The 23160-nt window shown below is 47.5% G+C and overlaps 2 protein-coding genes across 3 annotated transcripts; both read right to left on the reverse strand.

The window, feature by feature from the left end:
- Positions 1 to 194: 194 nt before the first annotated feature.
- Positions 195 to 12919, reverse strand: puf60a (poly-U binding splicing factor a). Its single transcript, XM_047367377.1, has 11 exons — positions 12627 to 12919; positions 4794 to 4916; positions 4108 to 4194; positions 3975 to 4025; positions 3645 to 3806; positions 3455 to 3547; positions 2412 to 2625; positions 2129 to 2319; positions 1932 to 2043; positions 1201 to 1436; positions 195 to 1108 (listed from the first exon to the last, which is right to left on the reverse strand). The coding sequence occupies exons 1-11, from the start codon at positions 12645 to 12647 to the stop codon at positions 809 to 811; spliced, it is 1590 nt and encodes a 529-aa protein (XP_047223333.1). The 5' UTR covers positions 12648 to 12919; the 3' UTR covers positions 195 to 808.
- Positions 12920 to 13064: 145 nt separating this feature from the next.
- On the reverse strand, positions 13065 to 23088 carry afg3l2 (AFG3-like AAA ATPase 2). 2 transcript variants are annotated; one of them, XM_047367370.1, is made up of 17 exons: positions 22734 to 23088; positions 22041 to 22140; positions 21707 to 21775; positions 21407 to 21522; positions 21182 to 21334; positions 21020 to 21094; positions 20816 to 20937; positions 20465 to 20738; positions 20128 to 20265; positions 19904 to 20057; positions 19708 to 19815; positions 19513 to 19638; positions 19283 to 19393; positions 17821 to 17936; positions 17542 to 17742; positions 17266 to 17460; positions 13065 to 14493 (listed from the first exon to the last, which is right to left on the reverse strand). In XM_047367370.1, the coding sequence occupies exons 1-17, from the start codon at positions 22875 to 22877 to the stop codon at positions 14254 to 14256; spliced, it is 2442 nt and encodes an 813-aa protein (XP_047223326.1). In that variant the 5' UTR covers positions 22878 to 23088; the 3' UTR covers positions 13065 to 14253. The 2 variants fall into 2 exon arrangements, with proteins under 2 accessions (XP_047223326.1, XP_047223325.1); XM_047367369.1 differs by having other exon boundaries at positions 20816 to 20940; positions 22734 to 23086.
- Positions 23089 to 23160: the final 72 nt, after the last annotated feature.

A 23160-nucleotide genomic window follows, 5' to 3' on the forward strand; every position in this document is an offset into this window, starting at 1 on the left:
TTTTCCAGCGCTGACACTTTGGACCATGGCAGTTGGAATTGAGATAATATGGGTCAAGGCATCAATAGAGGGGTCGTGGGAGAGTTTGATTCTGATTGGACCGGTCCTCGAACACCTATTCTCGTTTCAGTGGTGGCTGTATGCTTGGGAACCAGAACGGAACCATCAGCCAATCAGACAGCAGCTTCACACCATTTAAACAGCTGTAAAATCTTTATTCACATGTTTAATGTTTGACCTGCAACACCCTGAAGAGCAGCAGAACACAGCTTGGTTCCCTGTCACACAGTTCTGTTCGTTCAGTTCTGAGAATCCATGTAGGTGCTGCTGACTGACACCTGGAAAACGCTGCGTTCAGTAAACAGAACAAACCGGAACGCTGCGTTCATAAAAACAGAAGCAGAACTCCAAGATGTTTCGGCTCCAAACCAACCTGCAGAGGTCCCATTTGGACCTAAGCTACTTCCTCCCTGTTCTTTTCTGGACAACAACCGGAACCAGATTGCCTGCCAGAAAAAGGTCCAGATCCAGGTCTGTCCTGAGACCTGCCGGCATTAAAGCTCAGAAGGTTTCAGAGAAGCTCTGGGTGAAGGAACCTGTACCTGCAGGAGAAAAATAAGGAGCCTGATGGGAACATTCAGTTCGGATCTTCAATAAAAACAGGAGAAACAACAGTTCGGTCCCGTCCGCAAGTCCTGATCAGAAACAACCTGAAGAAGAAGCATTTCTATGGCAACGGACACCTTAGGAACCAGACGGGTTGGAAAGAGGTCAGTGAGTTCTACGTTCCAAAGGTTTTCTCCAGGTTCTATGCTGACAGGTCGCTGGTGTCGAAGCGTTCCTGGTCGTAGACCTCAGCCACCACCTTCCGTCCCCCAAACCAGCGGTTGTTGAGGGCCTGGATGGCCCGGTTCATCTCGGCCGCTTCCGAGAACTCCACGAATATCTTGACGATGACGTCGGCATCGTCCTCCTCTCCCTGACGCTCCTGGTAGATGATGACCCGCTTCACCTGGCCGAACTTCCCGCATTCCTCCGTCACCTCTCCCTCCAGGTCATCGTCGATATCGTCTGGGCCGACCATGTTCCTGAGGACCATGACGGTGGACTGAGAGGGACAGAGGGGTCAAAGGTCAGGTATGAACAGAATGGCGACAGAGGGTCTGATCTCAACCTGTAAGTGGGCGGAGTCAGGCTCACCTCCTGCTTCCGGAGCAGCTTCCTCATCACCATGTGACGCGCGCTGCTGCCGCTAATGCTCATATGCTCTTGCTCACTTAGTGGCTCTGAGGCTCCGTCCTGCTGCGCCTCCTGCTGGTGCTCTTCCTCCTTCTTCTTCAGCTCTGAGCCCAGCGAAGCCATTACCGACGGGGGCGTGGTCAGCACCGGGTTAACCAGCCCCACGTGAGGCAGGCCAGGCCGGGCTGGGGTCACACCTGAAACCGACAGGAAGTAGAAAAGAGCCAGGACCCGATCAGACTCGCAACACCTGTCCAGTCAACGTTGTGTTCACCCAATGAGCGAACCCAACCAAACATTACTCACACCTGAACTTCCAGAATCTTTTCCTGCTACCTCTGAACAGACTAAGCTCGACGGGCGAGTCAGGTAAAGGACAGGTAAACGTGCACAGGTGAGTGCCTCAGCTGCACTTGTTAAATCAGCGGTCCCAGTCACTAGTCCTTAGGCCCGCGTGTGCCTGCTCCAGCACACCAGACTGAACCAACTACGTCACTTGCTCAGCATCGCTTTAGGTTCTGCAGAACCACCTTAATGGCTTCTTTATTTAAATCAGGTTCGTTTCAACAGGGAAACATGCAGCGGGCCCTCAGAACCAGGACTGTGGACCTATGATAAACTGAACATCAACCTCCTTCATTCTGCTGTCTCTGGAGGGACGGGACTAATGTGTGACAGTGGGGCCCTCTTACCTGTGATGACCCCTGGCGCCTGGGCAGCCATGACAGCGTGAGGAAGTCCGAGCTGCTGAGAAAGAAGCGCTGGTCCTGCCAAAGGCCCGAGCAGCGATGCTCCAACCGGATCCTGAAAGAGAGTATTATAAATACTACACCAACAGACTACATGCGCATACCACACCCAGCAGCACAGTACTGTTTACATGCTTTACCTGAGCTGTGATCTTTGCACTGGCGGCAGCCGCAGCCACAGCAGCAGCTGCAGGGAGTCCTCCAGGGGTTGTCGGCGTGAGGAGAGGCATGGGTGGAGTCACAGCTTTTCCTACCCGCAAGTACTGACCCCCCAGGTCAAACAGGTTCATGGAAGCCACAGCGTCCTGGGACGACTGCGCCTTGTCATACTCTGAACACCAAGAAGACAAATCAACTCCAGCTCTGCACTGCCCCCTGAGGACGAGTGGGGCATTACACTTTTTAAACAAAGGATGCCCTCACCGATAAAGCCGTAGCCTTTGTGCCGACCGGTGGTTGGCTCGCGGGCCAACATGCATGACTTGATTCTCCCAAAGGCCTCAAAGACGCTTTTGATGTCCTCGTCAGAAAGGTCTGGGTGCACCGAGGCCACATAGATTCTGTTGAAGGCACGCGCTTCCTCTGCCAACTGGTCAATGATTGGCTGAGCCTGGCCAATGTTACTCGGCCTCCCAACCTGCAAGATATGCAGGAACATATTTAATTTTTTATCGTGCAGCATCTGTGGCTCACTGGGAAGACTGGTCATCTTGAACTCAGAAAGCTGTGGGTTCACTTTTAGCTTCCTGCCCTGCCACATGTTAATAGACACTTGGCCTCCTGACCTTCATATTGGTGTGTGAATGTGTGTGTATGAGTGTAGCTACATGAATGTGGCCTTAGTGCATAAGAGGTACTAAAGGTCAATTTAACACTTTAACCTTACAAGACAACACCCGGGGAAATTCCTACATGGAAAAAGAATCAAGATTGTATTTTTCCCTACACCTGCCAGACGGATTGCAGGGAAAAGCACTCGCCCTTAATGTACATATGGTTGGCGCTTTGCCTACCAGAGTCCCTCCCACCACTGACATCACCATCAAACTGTTCACCACACAACTGGTGGGAATCCAAAGTGAAGGTGACATCGCAGCAGGCAGCGAGGAGGTCCAGAAACGTCCTCAGTGGTACTCAGAGAACATCATCACGTTAAACACCAGCAGAACAAGGAGATGGTGATGTGGGGACAGATAGGAGAGAAGGATCCACTGCTGAGAAATGGTGACAGCGTGGAGAAAGGTCCTCAGGGTGCACATTGCAGGCTATTCTAGTGCAATGCTGTGTTTGAAGGTGTTATTGTATTTTATTTGTTATTTTTTCACTTCATATCTTCTAGATTTTACTGTTAAATACTTCGATTTGTTTATTTCCCTGGTGAGAACCAATGAGGTTCTATGTCTTTTAGAGTGACAAAGGTTATTCTATTAACCAGTTTAATATGGTCGCAACACCTCTGCTCTCACCTTGATGTTCCTCCCACCGAGGACCACAGAGTTCATCTGTTCCAGAGCCAGCTGAGCTGCTTCAGGTACTTCATACTCCACGAAGGCAAAACCCTGCAGAAACACACTCAAAGCTCTGACCAGAGCAACACAGAACTGTTTTACCGGAGAACAAAAGAGGTTCTCTGTGATAGTCTGCTTCTAATGCAACCTTGTGCTTCATAGTGACGGAGTCCCAGGACATGTCGATGCTTTTGATTGGTCCAAAGGGAATGAAAGCCTGTCTGATGGTATCCTCACCCAGCTCGTAGTAGATGGAGCCAACGTAAACTCGACACATGATGGCCAAAGCTCTCTGCCGCTGAGCTGCCACCTGAGTCACAGGAAGAGGAGCAGGTGGCAGTCAGGTCAACTTGCAGCATGTAGATGATTTCACTTGTCATACACTAGTGAGACACCTGGAGGACACCTGGAGGACACCTGTGTATCATGTGAATGTAAAACCATCAGTCATGTGTACCGTGAGGGGAACCTTACTCACCGACTGCAGAGGAGACAGAGCGTCTCCTAAACCCATGGTCAGAGGAGCCATCTGAGGGGGAAAAAGATGACCTATAAGCTCACAGAGTTCACAGAGACAGGCACGGTCACATGCTGTGTCCTCCAGCTGTTACCTGCAGGCTGGTGAACTGCTGCTGCTGCACCAGAGTCTGTTTGACCAACACGCTCCTGATGCTCTGCTCCATTGCATATTTCTTGGCCTGCACAAAGAACACAGAACCGTTTACTGAGAACTACAAACCATTCTGCAACAGAACGCCAAATGTTCTGTTCCACAGGTTCTGCTCCACAGGTTCTGCATTCATTCATTCAGGGTATAATAAGAATATTGGTCGTGGTTTTTAACCACCTTTGGCTCACCCTTTCATATTGTACAGTTTTTTATTCTTTAATTCTGCTTGGTAGTTCAGTTGGATTATTTTAGCATAGTAAAGAGTTTGTTGAGTGAAATATGTTTGACTGTGAGTTGAATTATTGTTAATAAATTCCTGTATTTTAATAAATTGTGTGAATTTATTCCATGTGTGCAGAGTTTTGTTGTTCAGTAATGCCAGAGCTTGATTCACCTCTTTCACTATTGTCCTAATATCACCGCCTTGCTGGGCTGGTATTCACTGGACAACCCTTAACAGCCCCAATTACTTAATGAAATATTAATTTTACATAATATATTCATAAGAATTACCACAGGTTCTAATTGTTTCACGGGTTTTAACTGTTCCATTTCTGGTGTTCTCACGTTTCCAAGAACTCAATGTGCCAATGCAAGGTTTTTAGCATAAAACGACTGCTCACTGACCTTCTGCAGCGCCTCCTGCTGGTTGGGGGTGAGTGGCGGTAGGCCCAGCTTAGTGGTGGTGGTTGTAGTGGTGGGGGTGGTGGATGTGGGCTGTCCGTTCTCCATGATAAGAGGCGGGCCTCCCTGAGAACAAGTCAAACACACCTTCATTGTTAAAGAACTTCTCAATCAGGGATTGATCAGACGGTATGATGATCCAGAACCTCCGACCGATGCGGCTCCCAGGAAGCCACAGTTCAACTAACCCACTGATCAATTATTGATCAACTATTGTACTACAGGAACCAGTAAGTAGTGAAGCAAATGACCAAAGAACGGTTCACTGACCCGCTGATCGATCAGGTTGTAAATGAACAGTTAACTGACCTGCTGATCGATCAGGTTGTAAATGAACAGTTCTCTGACCTGCTGACTCTGATCAGGTTGTAAATGAACAGTTCTCTGACCCGCTGATCGATCAGGTTGTAAATGAACAGTTAACTGACCTGCTGATCGATCAGGTTGTAAATGAACAGTTCTCTGACCCGCTGACTCTGATCAGGTTGTAAATGAACAGTTCTCTGACCCGCTGACTCTGATCAGGTTGTAAATGAACAGTTCTCTGACCCGCTGACTCTGATCAGGTTGTAAATGAACAGTTCTCTGACCCGCTGACTCTGATCAGGTTGTAAATGAACAGTTCTCGGACCTGCTGACTCTGATCAGGTTGTAAATGAACAGTTAACTGACCCGCTGACTCTGATCAGGTTGTAAATGAACAGTTAACTGACCCGCTGACTCTGATCAGGTTGTAAATGAACAGTTCTCGGACCTGCTGACTCTGATCAGGTTGTAAATGAACAGTTCTCTGACCCGCTGACTCTGATCAGGTTGTAAATGAACAGTTCTCTGACCCGCTGACTCTGATCAGGTTGTAAATGAAAAGTTAACTGACCCGCTGACTCTGATCAGGTTGTAAATGAAAAGTTCTCTGACCCGCTGACTCTGATCAGGTTGTAAATGAACAGTTCTCTGACCCGCTGACTCTGATCAGGTTGTAAATGAAAAGTTAACTGACCCGCTGACTCTGATCAGGTTGTAAATGAACAGTTCTCTGACCCGCTGACTCTGATCAGGTTGTAAATGAAAAGTTCTCGGACCTGCTGACTCTGATCAGGTTGTAAATGAACAGTTCTCGGACCTGCTGACTCTGATCAGGTTGTAAATGAACAGTTCTCTGACCTGCTGACTCTGATCAGGTTGTAAATGAAAAGTTAACTGACCCGCTGACTCTGATCAGGTTGTAAATGAACAGTTCTCTGACCCGCTGACTCTGATCAGGTTGTAAATGAAAAGTTAACTGACCCGCTGACTCTGATCAGGTTGTAAATGAACAGTTCTCTGACCCGCTGACTCTGATCAGGTTGTAAATGAAAAGTTCTCTGACCCGCTGACTCTGATCAGGTTGTAAATGAACAGTTCTCTGACCTGCTGACTCTGATCAGGTTGTAAATGAACAGTTCTCTGACCTGCTGACTCTGATCAGGTTGTAAATGAAAAGTTAACTGACCCGCTGACTCTGATCAGGTTGTAAATGAACAGTTCTCTGACCCGCTGACTCTGATCAGGTTGTAAATGAAAAGTTAACTGACCCGCTGACTCTGATCAGGTTGTAAATGAACAGTTCTCTGACCCGCTGACTCTGATCAGGTTGTAAATGAACAGTTCTCTGACCCGCTGACTCTGATCAGGTTGTAAATGAACAGTTCTCGGACCTGCTGACTCTGATCAGGTTGTAAATGAAAAGTTAACTGACCCGCTGACTCTGATCAGGTTGTAAATGAACAGTTCTCTGACCCGCTGACTCTGATCAGGTTGTAAATGAACAGTTCTCGGACCTGCTGACTCTGATCAGGTTGTAAATGAACAGTTCTCGGACCTGCTGACTCTGATCAGGTTGTAAATGAACAGTTCTCTGACCCGCTGACTCTGATCAGGTTGTAAATGAAAAGTTAACTGACCCGCTGACTCTGATCAGGTTGTAAATGAACAGTTCTCTGACCCGCTGACTCTGATCAGGTTGTAAATGAAAAGTTCTCGGACCCGCTGACTCTGATCAGGTTGTAAATGAACAGTTCTCTGACCCGCTGACTCTGATCAGGTTGTAAATGAACAGTTCTCGGACCTGCTGACTCTGATCAGGTTGTAAATGAACAGTTCTCGGACCTGCTGACTCTGATCAGGTTGTAAATGAACAGTTCTCTGACCCGCTGACTCTGATCAGGTTGTAAATGAACAGTTCTCGGACCCGCTGACTCTGATCAGGTTGTAAATGAACAGTTCTCGGACCCGCTGACTCTGATCAGGTTGTAAATGAACAGTTCTCTGACCCGCTGACTCTGATCAGGTTGTAAATGAACAGTTCTCGGACCCGCTGACTCTGATCAGGTTGTAAATGAACAGTTCTCGGACCTGCTGACTCTGATCAGGTTGTAAATGAACAGTTCTCTGACCTGCTGACTCTGATCAGGTTGTAAATGAACAGTTCTCTGACCCGCTGACTCTGATCAGGTTGTAAATGAACAGTTCTCGGACCTGCTGACTCTGATCAGGTTGTAAATGAACAGTTCTCTGACCCGCTGACTCTGATCAGGTTGTAAATGAACAGTTCTCTGACCCGCTGATCGATCAGGTTGTAAATGAACAGTTCTCTGACCCGCTGACTCTGATCAGGTTGTAAATGAACAGTTCTCTGACCCGCTGACTCTGATCAGGTTGTAAATGAACAGTTCTCTGACCCGCTGATCGATCAGGTTGTAAATGAACAGTTCTCTGACCTGCTGACTCTGATCAGGTTGTAAATGAACAGTTCCCTGACCCGCTGACTCTGATCAGATTGTAAATGAACAGTTCTCTGACCTGCTGATTGATCAGGTTGTAAATGAACAGTTCTCTGACCTGCTGACTCTGATCAGGTTGTAAATGAACAGTTCTCTGACCTGCTGACTCTGATCAGGTTCTAAATGAACAGTTCTCTGACCTGCTGACTCTGATCAGGTTCTAAATTAACAGTTCTCTGACCCGCTGATCGATCAGGTTGTAAATGAACAGTTCTCTGACCTGCTGACTCTGATCAGGTTCTAAATGAACAGTTCACTGACCCGCTGATCGATCAGGTTGTAAATGAACAGTTCTCTGACCCGCTGATCAATCAGGTTGTAAATTAACAGTTCCCTGACCCGCTGACTCTGATCAGGTTCTAAATGAACAGTTCACTGACCCGCTGATCGATCAAGTTGTAAATGAACAGTTCACTGACCCGCTGATCGATCAAGTTGTAAATGAACAGTTCACTGACCCGCTGATCGATCAGGTTGTAAATGAACAGTTCTCTGACCTGCTGACTCTGATCAGGTTGTAAATGAACAGTTCTCTGACCTGCTGACTCTGATCAGGTTGTAAATGAACAGTTCACCAACCTGCTGACTCTGATCAGGTTGTAAATGAACAGTTCTCTGACCTGCTGACTCTGATCAGGTTGTAAATGAACAGTTCACCAACCTGCTGACTCTGATCAGGTTGTAAATGAACAGTTCTCTGACCCGCTGACTCTGATCAGGTTGTAAATGAACAGTTCACCAACCTGCTGACTCTGATCAGGTTGTAAATGAACAGTTCTCTGACCTGCTGACTCTGATCAGGTTGTAAATGAACAGTTCACCAACCTGCTGACTCTGATCAGGTTGTAAATGAACAGTTCTCTGACCCGCTGACTCTGATCAGGTTGTAAATGAACAGTTCTCTGACCTGCTGACTCTGATCAGGTTGTAAATGAACAGTTCTCTGACCTGCTGACTCTGATCAGGTTGTAAATGAACAGTTCACCAACCTGCTGACTCTGATCAGGTTGTAAATGAACAGTTCTCTGACCTGCTGACTCTGATCAGGTTGTAAATGAACAGTTCTCTGACCTGCTGACTCTGATCAGGTTGTAAATGAACAGTTCTCTGACCTGCTGACTCTGATCAGGTTGTAAATGAACAGTTCACCAACCTGCTGACTCTGATCAGGTTGTAAATGAACAGTTCTCTGACCTGCTGACTCTGATCAGGTTGTAAATGAACAGTTCACCAACCTGCTGACTCTGATCAGGTTGTAAATGAACAGTTCTCTGACCCGCTGACTCTGATCAGGTTGTAAATGAACAGTTCTCTGACCTGCTGATTGATCAGGTTGTAAATGAACAGTTCTCTGACCTGCTGACTCTGATCAGGTTGTAAATGAACAGTTCTCTGACCTGCTGACTCTGATCAGGTTGTAAATGAACAGTTCTCTGACCTGCTGACTCTGATCAGGTTGTAAATGAACAGTTCACCAACCTGCTGATCGATCAGGTTGTAAATGAACAGTTCTCTGACCTGCTGACTCTGATCAGGTTGTAAATGAACAGTTCTCTGACCCGCTGATCGATCAGGTTGTAAATGAACAGTTCACCAACCTGCTGACTCTGATCAGGTTGTAAATGAACAGTTCTCTGACCCGCTGATCGATCAGGTTGTAAATGAACAGTTAACTGACCTGCTGACTCTGATCAGGTTGTAAATGAACAGTTCTCTGACCCGCTGATCGATCAGGTTGTAAATGAACAGTTCACCAACCTGCTGACTCTGATCAGGTTGTAAATGAACAGTTCTCTGACCCGCTGATCGATCAGCTAGTAAATGAACAGTTCTCGGACCTGCTGACTCTGATCAGGTTGTAAATGAACAGTTCTCTGACCTGCTGACTCTGATCAGGTTGTAAATGAACAGTTCTCTGACCCGCTGATCGATCAGCTTGTAAATGAACAGTTCTCGGACCTGCTGACTCTGATCAGGTTGTAAATGAACAGTTCACCAACCTGCTGATCGATCAGGTTGTAAATGAACAGTTCTCTGACCCGCTGACTCTGATCAGGTTGTAAATGAACAGTTCTCTGACCTGCTGACTCTGATCAGGTTGTAAATGAACAGTTCACCAACCTGCTGATCGATCAGGTTGTAAATGAACAGTTCTCTGACCCGCTGATCGATCAGGTTGTAAATGAACAGTTCTCTGACCCACTGATCGATCAGCTTGTAAATGAACAGTTCTCGGACCTGCTGATTCTGATCAGGTTGTAAATGAACAGTTCTCTGACCTGCTGACTCTGATCAGCTTGTAAATGAACAGTTCTCGTACCTGCTGATTCTGATCAGCTTGTAAATGAACAGTTCTCGGACCTGCTGATTCTGATCAGGTTGTAAATGAACAGTTCACCAACCTGCTGATCGATCAGGTTGTAAATGAACAGTTCTCGGACCTGCTGACTCTGATCAGGTTGTAAATGAACAGTTCTCTGACCCGCTGACTCTGATCAGGTTGTAAATGAACAGTTCTCTGACCTGCTGATCGATCAGGTTGTAAATGAACAGTTCACCAACCTGCTGATCGATCAGGTTGTAAATGAACAGTTCTCTGACCTGCTGATCGATCAGGTTGTAAATGAACAGTTCTCTGACCTGCTGATCGATCAGGTTGTAAATGAACAGTTCTCTGACCTGCTGATCGATCAGGTTGTAAATGAACAGTTCTCGGACCTGCTGACTCTGATCAGGTTGTAAATGAACAGTTCACCAACCTGCTGATCGATCAGGTTGTAAATGAACAGTTCTCGGACCTGCTGACTCTGATCAGGTTGTAAATGAACAGTTCACCAACCTGCTGATCGATCAGGTTGTAAATGAACAGTTCTCGGACCTGCTGACTCTGATCAGCTTGTAAATGAACAGTTCTCGGACCTGCTGACTCTGATCAGGTTGTAAATGAACAGTTCACCAACCTGCTGATCGATCAGGTTGTAAATGAACAGTTCTCGGACCTGCTGACTCTGATCAGGTTGTAAATGAACAGTTCACCAACCTGCTGATCGATCAGGTTGTAAATGAACAGTTCTCGGACCTGCTGACTCTGATCAGCTTGTAAATGAACAGTTCTCGGACCTGCTGACTCTGATCAGGTTGTAAATGAACAGTTCTCTGACCTGCTGACTCTGATCAGGTTGTAAATGAACAGTTCTCGGACCTGCTGACTCTGATCAGGTTGTAAATGAACAGTTCACCAACCTGCTGATCGATCAGGTTGTAAATGAACAGTTCTCGGACCTGCTGACTCTGATCAGGTTGTAAATGAACAGTTCTCTGACCTGCTGACTCTGATCAGGTTGTAAATGAACAGTTCTCGGACCTGCTGACTCTGATCAGGTTGTAAATGAACAGTTCTCTGACCTGCTGACTCTGATCAGGTTGTAAATGAACAGTTCTCGGACCTGCTGACTCTGATCAGGTTGTAAATGAACAGTTCTCTGACCTGCTGACTCTGATCAGGTTGTAAATGAACAGTTCTCGGACCTGCTGACTCTGATCAGCTTGTAAATGAACAGTTCTCGGACCTGCTGACTCTGATCAGGTTGTAAATGAACAGTTCACCAACCTGCTGATCGATCAGGTTGTAAATGAACAGTTCTCGGACCTGCTGACTCTGATCAGGTTGTAAATGAACAGTTCACCAACCTGCTGATCGATCAGGTTGTAAATGAACAGTTCTCGGACCTGCTGACTCTGATCAGGTTGTAAATGAACAGTTCTCTGACCTGCTGACTCTGATCAGGTTGTAAATGAACAGTTCTCGGACCTGCTGACTCTGATCAGGTTGTAAATGAACAGTTCACCAACCTGCTGATCGATCAGGTTGTAAATGAACAGTTCTCGGACCTGCTGACTCTGATCAGCTTGTAAATGAACAGTTCTCGGACCTGCTGACTCTGATCAGGTTGTAAATGAACAGTTCTCGGACCTGCTGACTCTGATCAGCTTGTAAATGAACAGTTCTCGGACCTGCTGACTCTGATCAGGTTGTAAATGAACAGTTCTCTGACCTGCTGACTCTGATCAGGTTGTAAATGAACAGTTCTCGGACCTGCTGACTCTGATCAGGTTGTAAATGAACAGTTCACCAACCTGCTGATCGATCAGGTTGTAAATGAACAGTTCTCGGACCTGCTGACTCTGATCAGGTTGTAAATGAACAGTTCTCGGACCTGCTGACTCTGATCAGGTTGTAAATGAACAGTTCTCTGACCCGCTGACTCTGATCAGGTTGTAAATGAACAGTTCTCTGACCTGCTGACTCTGATCAGGTTGTAAATGAACAGTTCTCGGACCTGCTGACTCTGATCAGGTTGTAAATGAACAGTTCACCAACCTGCTGATCGATCAGGTTGTAAATGAACAGTTCTCGGACCTGCTGACTCTGATCAGCTTGTAAATGAACAGTTCACCAACCTGCTGATCGATCAGGTTGTAAATGAACAGTTCTCGGACCTGCTGACTCTGATCAGGTTGTAAATGAACAGTTCTCTGACCCGCTGACTCTGATCAGGTTGTAAATGAACAGTTCTCGGACCTGCTGACTCTGATCAGCTTGTAAATGAACAGTTCTCTGACCTGCTGACTCTGATCAGGTTGTAAATGAACAGTTCTCTGACCCGCTGACTCTGATCAGGTTGTAAATGAACAGTTCTCGGACCTGCTGACTCTGATCAGGTTGTAAATGAACAGTTCTCTGACCCGCTGACTCTGATCAGGTTGTAAATGAACAGTTCTCGGACCTGCTGACTCTGATCAGGTTGTAAATGAACAGTTCTCGGACCTGCTGACTCTGATCAGGTTGTAAATGAACAGTTCTCTGACCCGCTGATCGATCAGGTTATTTTATAACAGTTCTTGGAGCTTCAGGCCTATTAGCACTAGCTTAGCATCCAGATGCGGTTCTTACCGCAGAAACCACCGCAGCCATGCAGCTTCCTTCCGGCTCCGCTGCTGTCCGATTCTGCGACTCTTAAAGCTCCTTCTCCGGATATCTGAGGTGATCTCTGACCGAACCGAACCTAAAACTTGCAGAATGCTTTTTAGACACTAGCATCTGTACACAGACCGGAACACAGCGCAGCTTCACCTGACGTCACTTCTTCTAAAAATGGCATTTCAGAATAAAAGCCCCGATGAGTCAGGTGGGTCACATGATGAGTCCATGTGAAGCTGTGTGGGTCCAAAGGTCACTCCGTTAGTAACTGGGGAGTTGACGGGCGGCTGACGTCACAGCGTTCTTGCGTCATCAGAGGTTCTCTGCAGCATCATCAGACCGGTGGCTTCAGGAACCTGCAGCTCAAAGAACTCTTCTGACACCCAAGTATCAAAACATCAGAACCAGAACCCACATATATATCTTTATTATAAACACACATCATTTTACATGTTTACACTCATAGCCTTGAGGTTTAAGCTGGAACCACTCTGCCTCTTCCTCACGCTGACAGTGATGATCTCTGAAGGTTTGTTCTTTAATAAAACCAAACTGCCCATTTTTCTGACAGGTTCAACTCAAAGGTTCCGAGTCCGAGTCCTTGTCACTAAAGTCGGAGGACAAACTCCAGATCTGAAACTTTCTATCAGAAAAAAAGGTTCTACAGGTAAGACAGTGGAACACCAGCAGGAGAACTTCATGGGAAACCTCCCTTTGACAGGTTCTAAAAGCCAAACTACGGAGCCTTACAGAACAGTGGTCTCCAACTTTAGATCTTGAGAGCCAGTCCTGCAACATTTAGAAGCTGTTCAGTTTCAACACACCTGAGTCAGGCCTCTGCAGAACCTGATGACATAATGAACCAGCTATGAAAAAGCATGTAAACGCTGTAGAACAGTAGATCCTGTGGACTCGAGTTGGAGACCCCCACCTTAGAACCATACGTTGGTTCCTGAATGATCTAGAATCTAGTATAACTTTTGTTCAAATGTTTCCACATCAAATGTCAATTCTGTAGAACCCGGTGAGATGTTCTACAGAGGAACATCAGGTGGAAACTGTTAGTCATGTTTTTTGAGTTCAGAGATGTTCTTTTAACAGCTCTGGCCTCTATATCCAGCTTACAGGGTTCTTTAATCCAAACAGAGGTTTTCTTCTGAGACTACTAACAACTGTGTTCTAATAAGGAACCCACTTTTACCATCCAGAACGTCTGCCTGTATTTCCATGTTCTACAGGCTGGATGTGGGAGGGAACAGTTCTAAATGTAATTTGTGAGCTGAAACCTGCTTGTCGTTCTGGAAGACTTGGTTCTATGCCTGTTCCCAGGTTGTGGACTTGGTTCGGAGTTCTGAGAGGGTTCTGTGGAACAAAAGTAGTGAAGCACAATGTCGGTAGAGTTCTTATCTGAAGAGCAACTGTAGACCCTCAGATGGAAAAGGATCAGAACAAGTGATTCAGACTGGTGGTAAGAGTCACAACCCAACAGAACAGTTTGTTGGCGGACTTGTGTTTGGTGCAGAACGGGTTCTAGAAGCAGACCTCCAGGCAGCAGAGTCTGGAAGTGTGAAATGTTTGTGTCAGCAGAACAGTTTTGGATCTAGAAGGGCATTCCTCCAGAGATCTGTCTGGCAACTTGTTCCTCTGGGCTCTCCTCCTTGTCCTTCCTCTCCTGATTCCAGTCCTTCAGGCCTTCTGGCAGCGTTGTGTCTTCGTCATCGCCGCCGGTTCCCTCCACAAACTCTTCATACGTCGACTTCTCTGCAAATGGCCGTTTGCCCAACAGCTCCACCATGTCATTCTTATCCAGAACCTCCTTTTCCAGCAGCCGCTGCGCCACCTGGAGGACAGAACAGGAACCAGTTTCAGCAGTCTGAACCAAGGCCAGACCCAAACACGTGTTTGACTCCACAGTTCTCTCCAGCCAGCACTCTGAGTGAGAACCTCATGTGTTAAGGACGGTTAGAGAACATATTTGCAGAACGTGAATGCATGACACGTAGAACAAGCAGTCCTATGTAACTGTAACATTGCACCCACTAGAACTGTGATGAAGATATCTGGTGCAGCATTAAAAAGATGTTCCAGGTTCTAACATCATCCAGGTCCAACAAATTCTCTCAACCTCAACTGAAGTCTCAATGTTGTGAGATGCAAACAGAACTCAGTGATTTGCCTTTAGATCCCTTTTATTCATGAACCTGAGGAACCTTCTTAGATGTCATGTAGATCATCTCCTGCACAGATATTTGCAGAATGTCTTTAAATCAAAATGTTTCAGCTGAGAACCACATAAACACCAATGGTGTGAAGAGCTCATGAAGGACAGTGTTCCAGTGTTGTTGTTCTACTAGAACTTTATTCCTTAGATCACTTTTGGTTACAAAACCAAAAACACAAATAGGGACAAGCATCAGATCTAAAGCCCCTTCTTCACCAGTCCCTCCTCAACCATTATTATTTTTAGTACCTGCTTGCTTGTGGTTCTAACAGCACCGACCCTGCTGAAAGCGTGATGTCAGAAGACTGTTGGTCACTGATTGGTTAGGGGGCGGAGTCACTAGTTACAGCATAATATAATAATTAATATCTTCACCCGTTAAATCATTTTACGACCACTATAGCAGGCTAGCATTAGGTAGCATTAGCATAACCTCACACCCCCTGTAGCTGGTTCCGATCCAAGGTTTCCCTCTCTCTCCAATACAGTACTCCTTCTCTGGATCTGACCACAGCTACAGACCCAGCAGCAGGTCCTGCATCGTTGTTGTGTTCCTGTCTCTACTGATGACATCACGCTAACGCCTTGCTACGTTGATCCCGCCCACATTGAGATGGCACTCAATTGTAATGAAGAACGACCCAAACCCTGTAGAACCGACCCGACCCGAGTAGGTACTAATAAAAGATGGGCATTAATGTTACAGTTTGTTCATGTAAATGATAAATCATCTTTAAACTCCAGGGTTAATTGTGGAGTACCACAGGGTTCAGTACTTGGACCAATTCTCTTTACTATATATATGCTTCCAATAGTTAAAATTATCAGGCAGCATAGGATAAATTTTCACTGTTACGCTGATGATACTCAGCTTTACTTATCCATAAATCCTGATGAACCCAACCAGTTAGATAGACTACAAGCATGTCTTGAAGATATAAAAACTTGGATGACTTTAAATTTTCTGCTTCTAAATTCAGACAAGACAGAAGTTGTCGTCTTTGGACCGGAGTCTTTAAAAAAGAAACTGCTTAGTCAATCACTTAACCTGGATGGCATTAAATTGACCTCCAGTAATAAAGTAAAAAACCTTGGTGTTATTTTTGACTAGGACATGTCATTTAAATCCTATATTAAACAGTTTTAGTCCGTGAGGCAGACACCCTGTCTACTTTTAAGGCTTAAAACTTTCCTTTTTGATAAAGCTTATAGTTAGAGTGGCTTAGTTTATCCTGAGCTATCTCTGTAGTTATGCTGCTATAGGCTTAGGCTGCTGGAGGACATAATGACCACTTTCACCCTCTTCGCTACATTCTCATACTACTCTCCAATTCTGCATTATTTGCTGTTATTTCAGCTTTTAACTTTGTTCTCTCTCTTTTCTCTTCCTAGAAGCTACACCTGGCCTGACTCTGTATCTACCTGTGACACCTTTCTGGAGAGGGGAATCGTCCGAGCTTCTGCTGGCAACAACTTAATGCTCACCTTCTACAGATGATCCACATGGCCCTGTCTTTCAGTGTTTAACCCTTTCTCTCTCCTAGACATGGCTACTGACTGAGCTTCTACTGTAACTAACTCTATGTTCTCTCTTTCAGACTCTAACCTTGAAAACTGGCTCAGAGTTTATCTGTTCTTTCTTTCTAGATGAAACGACTAAAGGAGCTACATCCATTAACATTTACTTTTCCTTCCCATAGAAAGTACTCCTGGATCAGTGCTTCTTTGTTCTCTTTGTGTCTCTGCTCTGTTCTCTCTAACCTCCAGTCGGTCGTGGCAGATGGCCGCTCACACTGAGCCTGGTTCTGGTTCTGCTGGAGGTTTCTTCCTGTTAAAAGGGAGTTTTTCCTCTCCACTGTCGCTACATGCATGCTCAGTATGAGGGATTGCTGCAAAGTCAACACCAGTGACTGTCCACTGTCTCTACATGATCATCCAGGAGGAGTGAATGCTGCAAGTCACTGACTGGATGCAATCTGCTGGGTTTCCTTAGATAGAAAAACTTTTTATCCAATTTGAATAAATAACTGAATCTGACTGAACTGTTCAATGGTTAGTTATTAATTGGAATGTATGAACCTGACTTTATGAAGAACCTTGAGACGACATGTGTTGTGAATTGGCGCTATATAAATAAACTGAACTGATCTGCTCACATCAGACCATGGAAGCAAAGCAGCTTTAGGAGGTTCTGTATGTTTCCAACCCAAATGTTCTTTCAGAATCTTGTTTTTCTGCACAGAAACTAAGAACCTGAGTCATTTTTTATAAAACCTGTCTGCTGGATTTCTGAGTCCAGACAAACCAGAACCAATCTCTCCCCATCTGCAGAACTGGCACAGGGCCGGGAATAGGCAAGGGAAACAAACCCCAGCAGAACCTCAGCTGTACCTTCTCCACCTCAGCCTTTTTGTCGTTCAGTAGCTGCTGGGTCCTCCGGTACGCCTCGCCGATCAGGATTCGCACCTCGGTGTCGATTAGCCGCGCTGTGGCCTCACTGTATGGTTTTTCCAGAACCATCTCCCCCTGCCGGGGTAGGTCAAAGGAGACCTGACCCACCTTAGGGTTCATGCCAAACTGAACGATCTGCAGTATAACCCAGAGAGCAGCAGGTCAGACGGACCAGAAACTGAACAAGAAGGTTCTGTGTTTGGTCAGGTGAGTCACCTGAGCGTAGGCGCTCTGTGTGACCTTCCTCAGGTCATCCTGAGCTCCGGTGGTGATCCTGCCAAAGAAGATCTCCTCGGAGACTCTGCCGCCCAGAGTCATGCACATGCGGTCCAGCAGCTGCTCCTTGGTGTACAGGTACTGCTCCCTGGGCAGGTACTGGGCGTATCCCAGCCCCTTTCCCCTGGGAATGATGGACACCTGCACAGGTAAAACTGAGGTCAGTCCCATGAAGACTGACACCAATAATGGCAAAAAAACAGAACCTGTCTGGAAAACCTTCAGTAGCGGGTCAGCGTGCTCCAGGAACCACCCGGCAACAGCGTGGCCCGCTTCATGGTACGCCACCGTCTTCTTCTCCTCTGGCTGCAAAACCTGAGTCTTCTTCTCCAGACCTCCATGACACACAGAGAGAAAGAGATCACAGAATCAGAACCACCTTACAATAATGGTTCTGACCCATCTAATTAACTCTGCAGCTGAATGATCAGTTACTGACTGATACCCGATTCTGTTCTGATTCTACAAACTCCTGCAGAACAGGACATGGTTCTAGCCATATTTTACTGTACAGTTCCGACAGAACCAGAACAAGCAGGGTCCAGCAACAGTACTTGACTTTCAATTACAGGAGCCAGATTTACAGAACGTTCTGGTGGGTCAGCTCATTATAAAATGAGTTGCTAAATGGCCTGTAGCTCTTTATCAAGTCCCCAGAGACCCCAAAGTCACACTGCACCCATTCATCCACCCCCATTCATCCACCCCATTCATCCACCCCCATTCATCCACCCCCATTCATCCACCCCCTTCATCCACCCCCATTCATCCACCCCATTCATCCACCCCCATTCATCCACCCCATTCATCCACCCCCATTCATCCACCCCATTCATCCACCCCCATTCATCCACCCCCATTCATCCACCCCCATTCATCCACCCCCATTCATCCACCCCATTCATCCACCCCATTCATCCACCCCCATTCATCCACCCCATTCATCCACCCCCATTCATCCACCCCCATTCATCCACCCCATTCATCCACCCCATTCATCCACCCCATTCATCCACCCCATTCATCCACCCCCATTCATCCACCCCATTCATCCACCCCCATTCATCCACCCCATTCATCCACCCCCATTCATCCACCCCCATTCATCCACCCCCATTCATCCACCCCATTCATCCACCCCATTCATCCACCCCATTCATCCACCCCCATTCATCCACCCCATTCATCCACCCCATTCATCCACCCCCATTCATCCACCCCATTCATCCACCCCCATTCATCCACCCCCATTCATCCACCCCCATTCATCCACCCCATTCATCCACCCCATTCATCCATCCCATTCATCCACCCCCATTCATCCACCCCATTCATCCATCCCATTCATCCACCCCCATTCATCCACCCCCATTCATCCACCCCATTCATCCACCCCCATTCATCCACCCCCATTCATCCACCCCATTCATCCACCCCCATTCATCCACCCCATTCATCCACCCCCATTCATCACCCCCATTCATCCACCCCCATTCATCCACCCCCATTCATCCACCCCATTCATCCACCCCCATTCATCCACCCCATTCATCCACCCCCATTCATCCACCCCATTCATCCACCCCCATTCATCCACCCCTCCACCCCCATTCATCCACCCTAACACACCCCCATTGGTTTGGTTCTGATCTGACTGTTCTGGTTCCAGTCCGTGTCTCACCTCCAATGACTCTCTCAATAGCTTGCTCAAAGTGTTTCTGGCTGATGGTGTCTGAAAGGTGGCGGGCAGCAATCAGAGCGGCCTCGTTACAGACGTTGGCGATGTCGGCACCTGGAAGGCAGTAATCAGGGAGAAAGAACCCACAGAGGTAAACGTGAGGCTCAGACACACCTGTTACCTGGTTGGGCGGTTGATGAGGCCAGCCCCACCCATCAGGGAGCATTTATTACCTGAGAATCCAGGTGTGAGGGCAGCCATCTTCTTGGCCAGAGTGTCTTTGTTCAGGTCGGGTCCAAACTTCAAAGGACGCAAGTGGACTTTAAAGATGGATGCCCGACCTTTGATGTCAGGAGGACCTGCAAAGACAAAAACCTTCCTCACATGCTCACCCTGGATGGTCACCTGAGAGCATTTGAATCACTCACCGATATAAATCTGCCTGTCAAAGCGCCCGGGTCTCAGCAAAGCCGGGTCCAGGATGTCAGGTCTGTTGGTTCCCGCCAGAACTACCACATTTGTGGCAGTGTTGAATCCTGGAGAACAGACAGGACTGTGAGGTCTCACCAGAACGATCTGTTGGTTTTAGGAAGAAGGAAAAAGGAGTGACACCCAGACACCCACCATCCATCTCCACCAGCAGCTGGTTCAGCGTGTTCTCCTGCTCGCTCTGCCCTCCAAAGTTTCCACGGCCTCGCTTCCGACCCACCGCATCAATCTCGTCTATGAAGAGAATGCAGGGAGCGTTCTTTCTGGCCATGACGAACAGATCTCTGACCTGTAAGGGACCAGATATCAGCAGAGCGTTTTTTAACTCCTCCTCTTTCTCCTATCAATCAACTGCTCACCCTGGCGGGGCCGACGCCCACGAACATCTCCAGGAACTCTGAGCCGTTCACCGTGATGAAGGGCACATTGGCCTCACCCGCCGTCGCCTTGGCCAGCAGGGTCTTGCCGGTTCCCGGGGGCCCTGTCAGGATGGCTCCCTGCAGAAAGAAGACAACCGGATAACAACAGCACCTCAGTCCAGGTTACGTATGTCTGTCACCAAGCCCAACACACTGAACCCCACCCAGCAAGGTTTGGTGGCCAAGGAATTACATCCATCAGACCTTCATCCAACCTGAAGGGATGCCAGCCTTACCATGGAGATATTGGCATCATCCCCTCACCTCACACCCTCACCTTGGGGATCTTTGCCCCTAGATCCTGGTACTGTTTGGGGTTCTTCAGGAAGTTGACAAACTCCATGATCTCCAGCTTGGCCTCCTCACAGCCAGCCACGTCCTTGAACTTCACGTCGATCTCGTCCTTTAGGATTTTTGCCGTCGTCTCGCTGACGCTGAACAGCCCACCCATACCCCTGCCTGGTCGGCCTGCCCCCGCTGGGCCGCGCCGCAGCATGAAGAGCAGGAAACCAATGATGAGCACTGTTGGTAGCATGCTCAGCAGGAACGTTCTGCAGAAGAAAGACAAGCGTCAGAGGACATCAAGTCTGACCTGAACCAACGGAGAGCTGGCCGAATCACAACCCACCCATCACTCTCTGTGGAGTAGACTACAGGCAGACGGTTCTCGCTCTCAATGCCGAGCTCGCTCTGAGCCGTCTCTAGGTTCCTCTCAAAGGTGTCGACGCTGCCAATGTTGAACCAGACGTACTGCTGCGGTTGGAAACACAGGAGGATGAGTAGGTGATGGCGCCAGAGCTACCTGAAATCTGAGCCAACCAATTAAACGCACCCCGTCCAACGGCGTCTTCCCTGGCGAGAACACCACTTTGACGTAACGTTTGTTGATGACCTCCAACCGGTCCACCTGACAGACACCACCAATCAGACCCCTGAAGTTAATGTATGACACTGTGATGAAAGAGAGCCAACAGTGAAGCCACGTGTTCCTCACCGCTCCTTTGGACAGGTAGTTGTTGACAAAGTCCTTCCAGGTGACCTCCCGCCCTCCATCCCGCAGGAAGAAGTAGTAGGTGACGGCGGTCCAGAACGCCATACCGCTCAGAAGGTAAATGCGGAACTCCTTATCGTCCCATGGAATGTCACCCTGAAACAAGCAGCAGTTGAGATTCGCCCACACCTGAGCAGGTGGCACTCACAAAACCAACAGGTGACTCACCTTCTGCAGGCGGCTGTACCAGTGTGAATCCTCCCTCCGACCTCCTCGTTTCCCTCCACCTCCTGATCCTCCTCCTGACTTCCCAGAGGGTTTCTGAGCATTGGTAGGTTTAGATTCTGAAATGGAGACAGTGTACATCCTAAGGCTAGCATTCTGATGGACAGAAAATAACTTTTCGAACTGGTTTAAATGATTTGGTCCTCTGTTGTTCTTGGACTTATTCCACCTGTACGTATTTCTCAAACGGAGCGCGCTCGGACTCACCTGTACTGCTTAATGACGCCAACATGCTTTCTTTACCTTTAGCTGCAGCTTCTGATTCAGAAGTTTTTGTAGATTTCTGGCTGCCAGGAAAATATTTCTCAAATCCTGAAGAGAGAAGAAGAGCACGTTAATGTCTCCATGGTGAACACATGTGTCTTTATTCAGAATGAACAGTTCATCTGAACGATTCCATTCACTTTGGGTCAGAAAGCATCTGAGCAGGTCAGCCACAGAACCCACTCTGTGGGTGTTTGTGTAATGCCACCTAAGAGAGAACTCACGCAGGTGCTGACCAGTCAGCTCACTCCTCACAGGTACCTGAAAGCTGGACCGAACCACCTCATTGGACCAGAATCCAATAAGCACTCACCTTTGGGTGGCTTGGAGCTCAGCCTCCTGTAGTCTCCCAGCAGGTCGCTTAGCAGGCTCGGTCCATTCTCCACCTGTCCTGGACCGACTGAAGATACCACCTTTGAGGAGGAGCATCAGAAAGAGTGAGGTGGGTACCCAGAGGTTGCTTACAAGACCTTCTGAAAGGGTTCTCGAAGACTCTGTCTTCGTCTAGGAGGCATCGCTGAACTGTTTGGGACTCAGAGAACGTATCTGGACCCACAGATTCTAGATTCATGGGTTATGGACTTAGACTGTCTATGTTCAAAGCTGCTGGACTCAGAGGTTTGGATTAACAGAAAGGTTCTGGATTCAGGAGCTTTAGACAAACAGAACGGTTCTGAACTCTGATGTTTTGGACTAACAGAACGGTTCTGGACAGGCATCCACCTACATCTACATAGATCTATATAAATCTCAATTTTGATTCGTTGGTCTTGTTAACGTTTGGCGTCATAATACGTCATGAGTGTCGTCATCAGTAAACCGGGCTCTAACGTCACACGGTTCGGATGAAAACAGAGGAAACCTGGCTTACGCAACGCCTCCTTTTCTACCAGGTAGAAACACCAGCAGATGATCACGTGTCGTTTTCTGTTCGGTTCGAGCGCTGCCCGAACCGAACCAGGACGGACCAGATCAAGGTGAGCCTGTTATCCCGCCCACCACCTACCGTCCTTGTTGGAGATCCGGCAGACCGCAACAGCAACCGGACCAGGCTCCTACAGCCCACTGACAGCCGAACCTGAGCCATTTGACTGAGGCTGGAGGAGAAGCTAAACACGGAGCGAGTCCGAACCAAATGTTCTGTAATCATACAGCACCGCCGACATGTTTTCTCCAACTCTTCTTCTCGGGTTTGTTTCAGATCACTGCGCCGCCTGCAGGTCGCAAGGGAAACAGTGGAGAAGGACACACTGAAAATACTTTATAAACCCCAAAGAGAAATGAAATAGGACCCGACTGTCCCAACAGCCGCCATGTTGGTCAGGGAAACCTGCCCCCTCATCCTTGATTAAAATCAGTCCAAAAACAGTCCGAGGTTTAGATCCACTATTCAAACATGGTGATATCAGAACCATGTTCATATCCGGGATATG

The sequence above is a fragment of the Girardinichthys multiradiatus genome, chromosome 6, assembly GCF_021462225.1.
Source record: "Girardinichthys multiradiatus isolate DD_20200921_A chromosome 6, DD_fGirMul_XY1, whole genome shotgun sequence".
Classification (NCBI taxonomy): Eukaryota; Metazoa; Chordata; class Actinopteri; order Cyprinodontiformes; family Goodeidae; genus Girardinichthys; species Girardinichthys multiradiatus.

What these genes read in the sequence shown, in the direction of transcription:
- puf60a (XM_047367377.1), bottom strand. Translation starts at nt 12,647, where the DNA reads ATGGCTGCGGTGGTTTCTGCG. An exon ending in CTCTGTCTCCTCTGCAGTCG is followed by an intron (nt 3,807 to 3,974) that starts GTGAGTAAGGTT and finishes CCTGTGACTCAG; the next exon opens with GTGGCAGCTCAGCGGCAGAG. An exon ending in CAAAGGCTACGGCTTTATCG is followed by an intron (nt 2,320 to 2,411) that starts GTGAGGGCATCC and finishes CTTGGTGTTCAG; the next exon opens with AGTATGACAAGGCGCAGTCG.
- afg3l2 (XM_047367369.1), bottom strand. Translation starts at nt 22,877, where the DNA reads ATGATTACAGAACATTTGGTTCGGACTCGCTCCGTGTTTAGCTTCTCC. An exon ending in ATCAGAAGCTGCAGCTAAAG is followed by an intron (nt 21,523 to 21,706) that starts GTAAAGAAAGCA and finishes TCTCCATTTCAG; the next exon opens with AATCTAAACCTACCAATGCT. An exon ending in TATTGAGAGAGTCATTGGAG is followed by an intron (nt 17,937 to 19,282) that starts GTGAGACACGGA and finishes TGTGTCATGGAG; the next exon opens with GTCTGGAGAAGAAGACTCAG.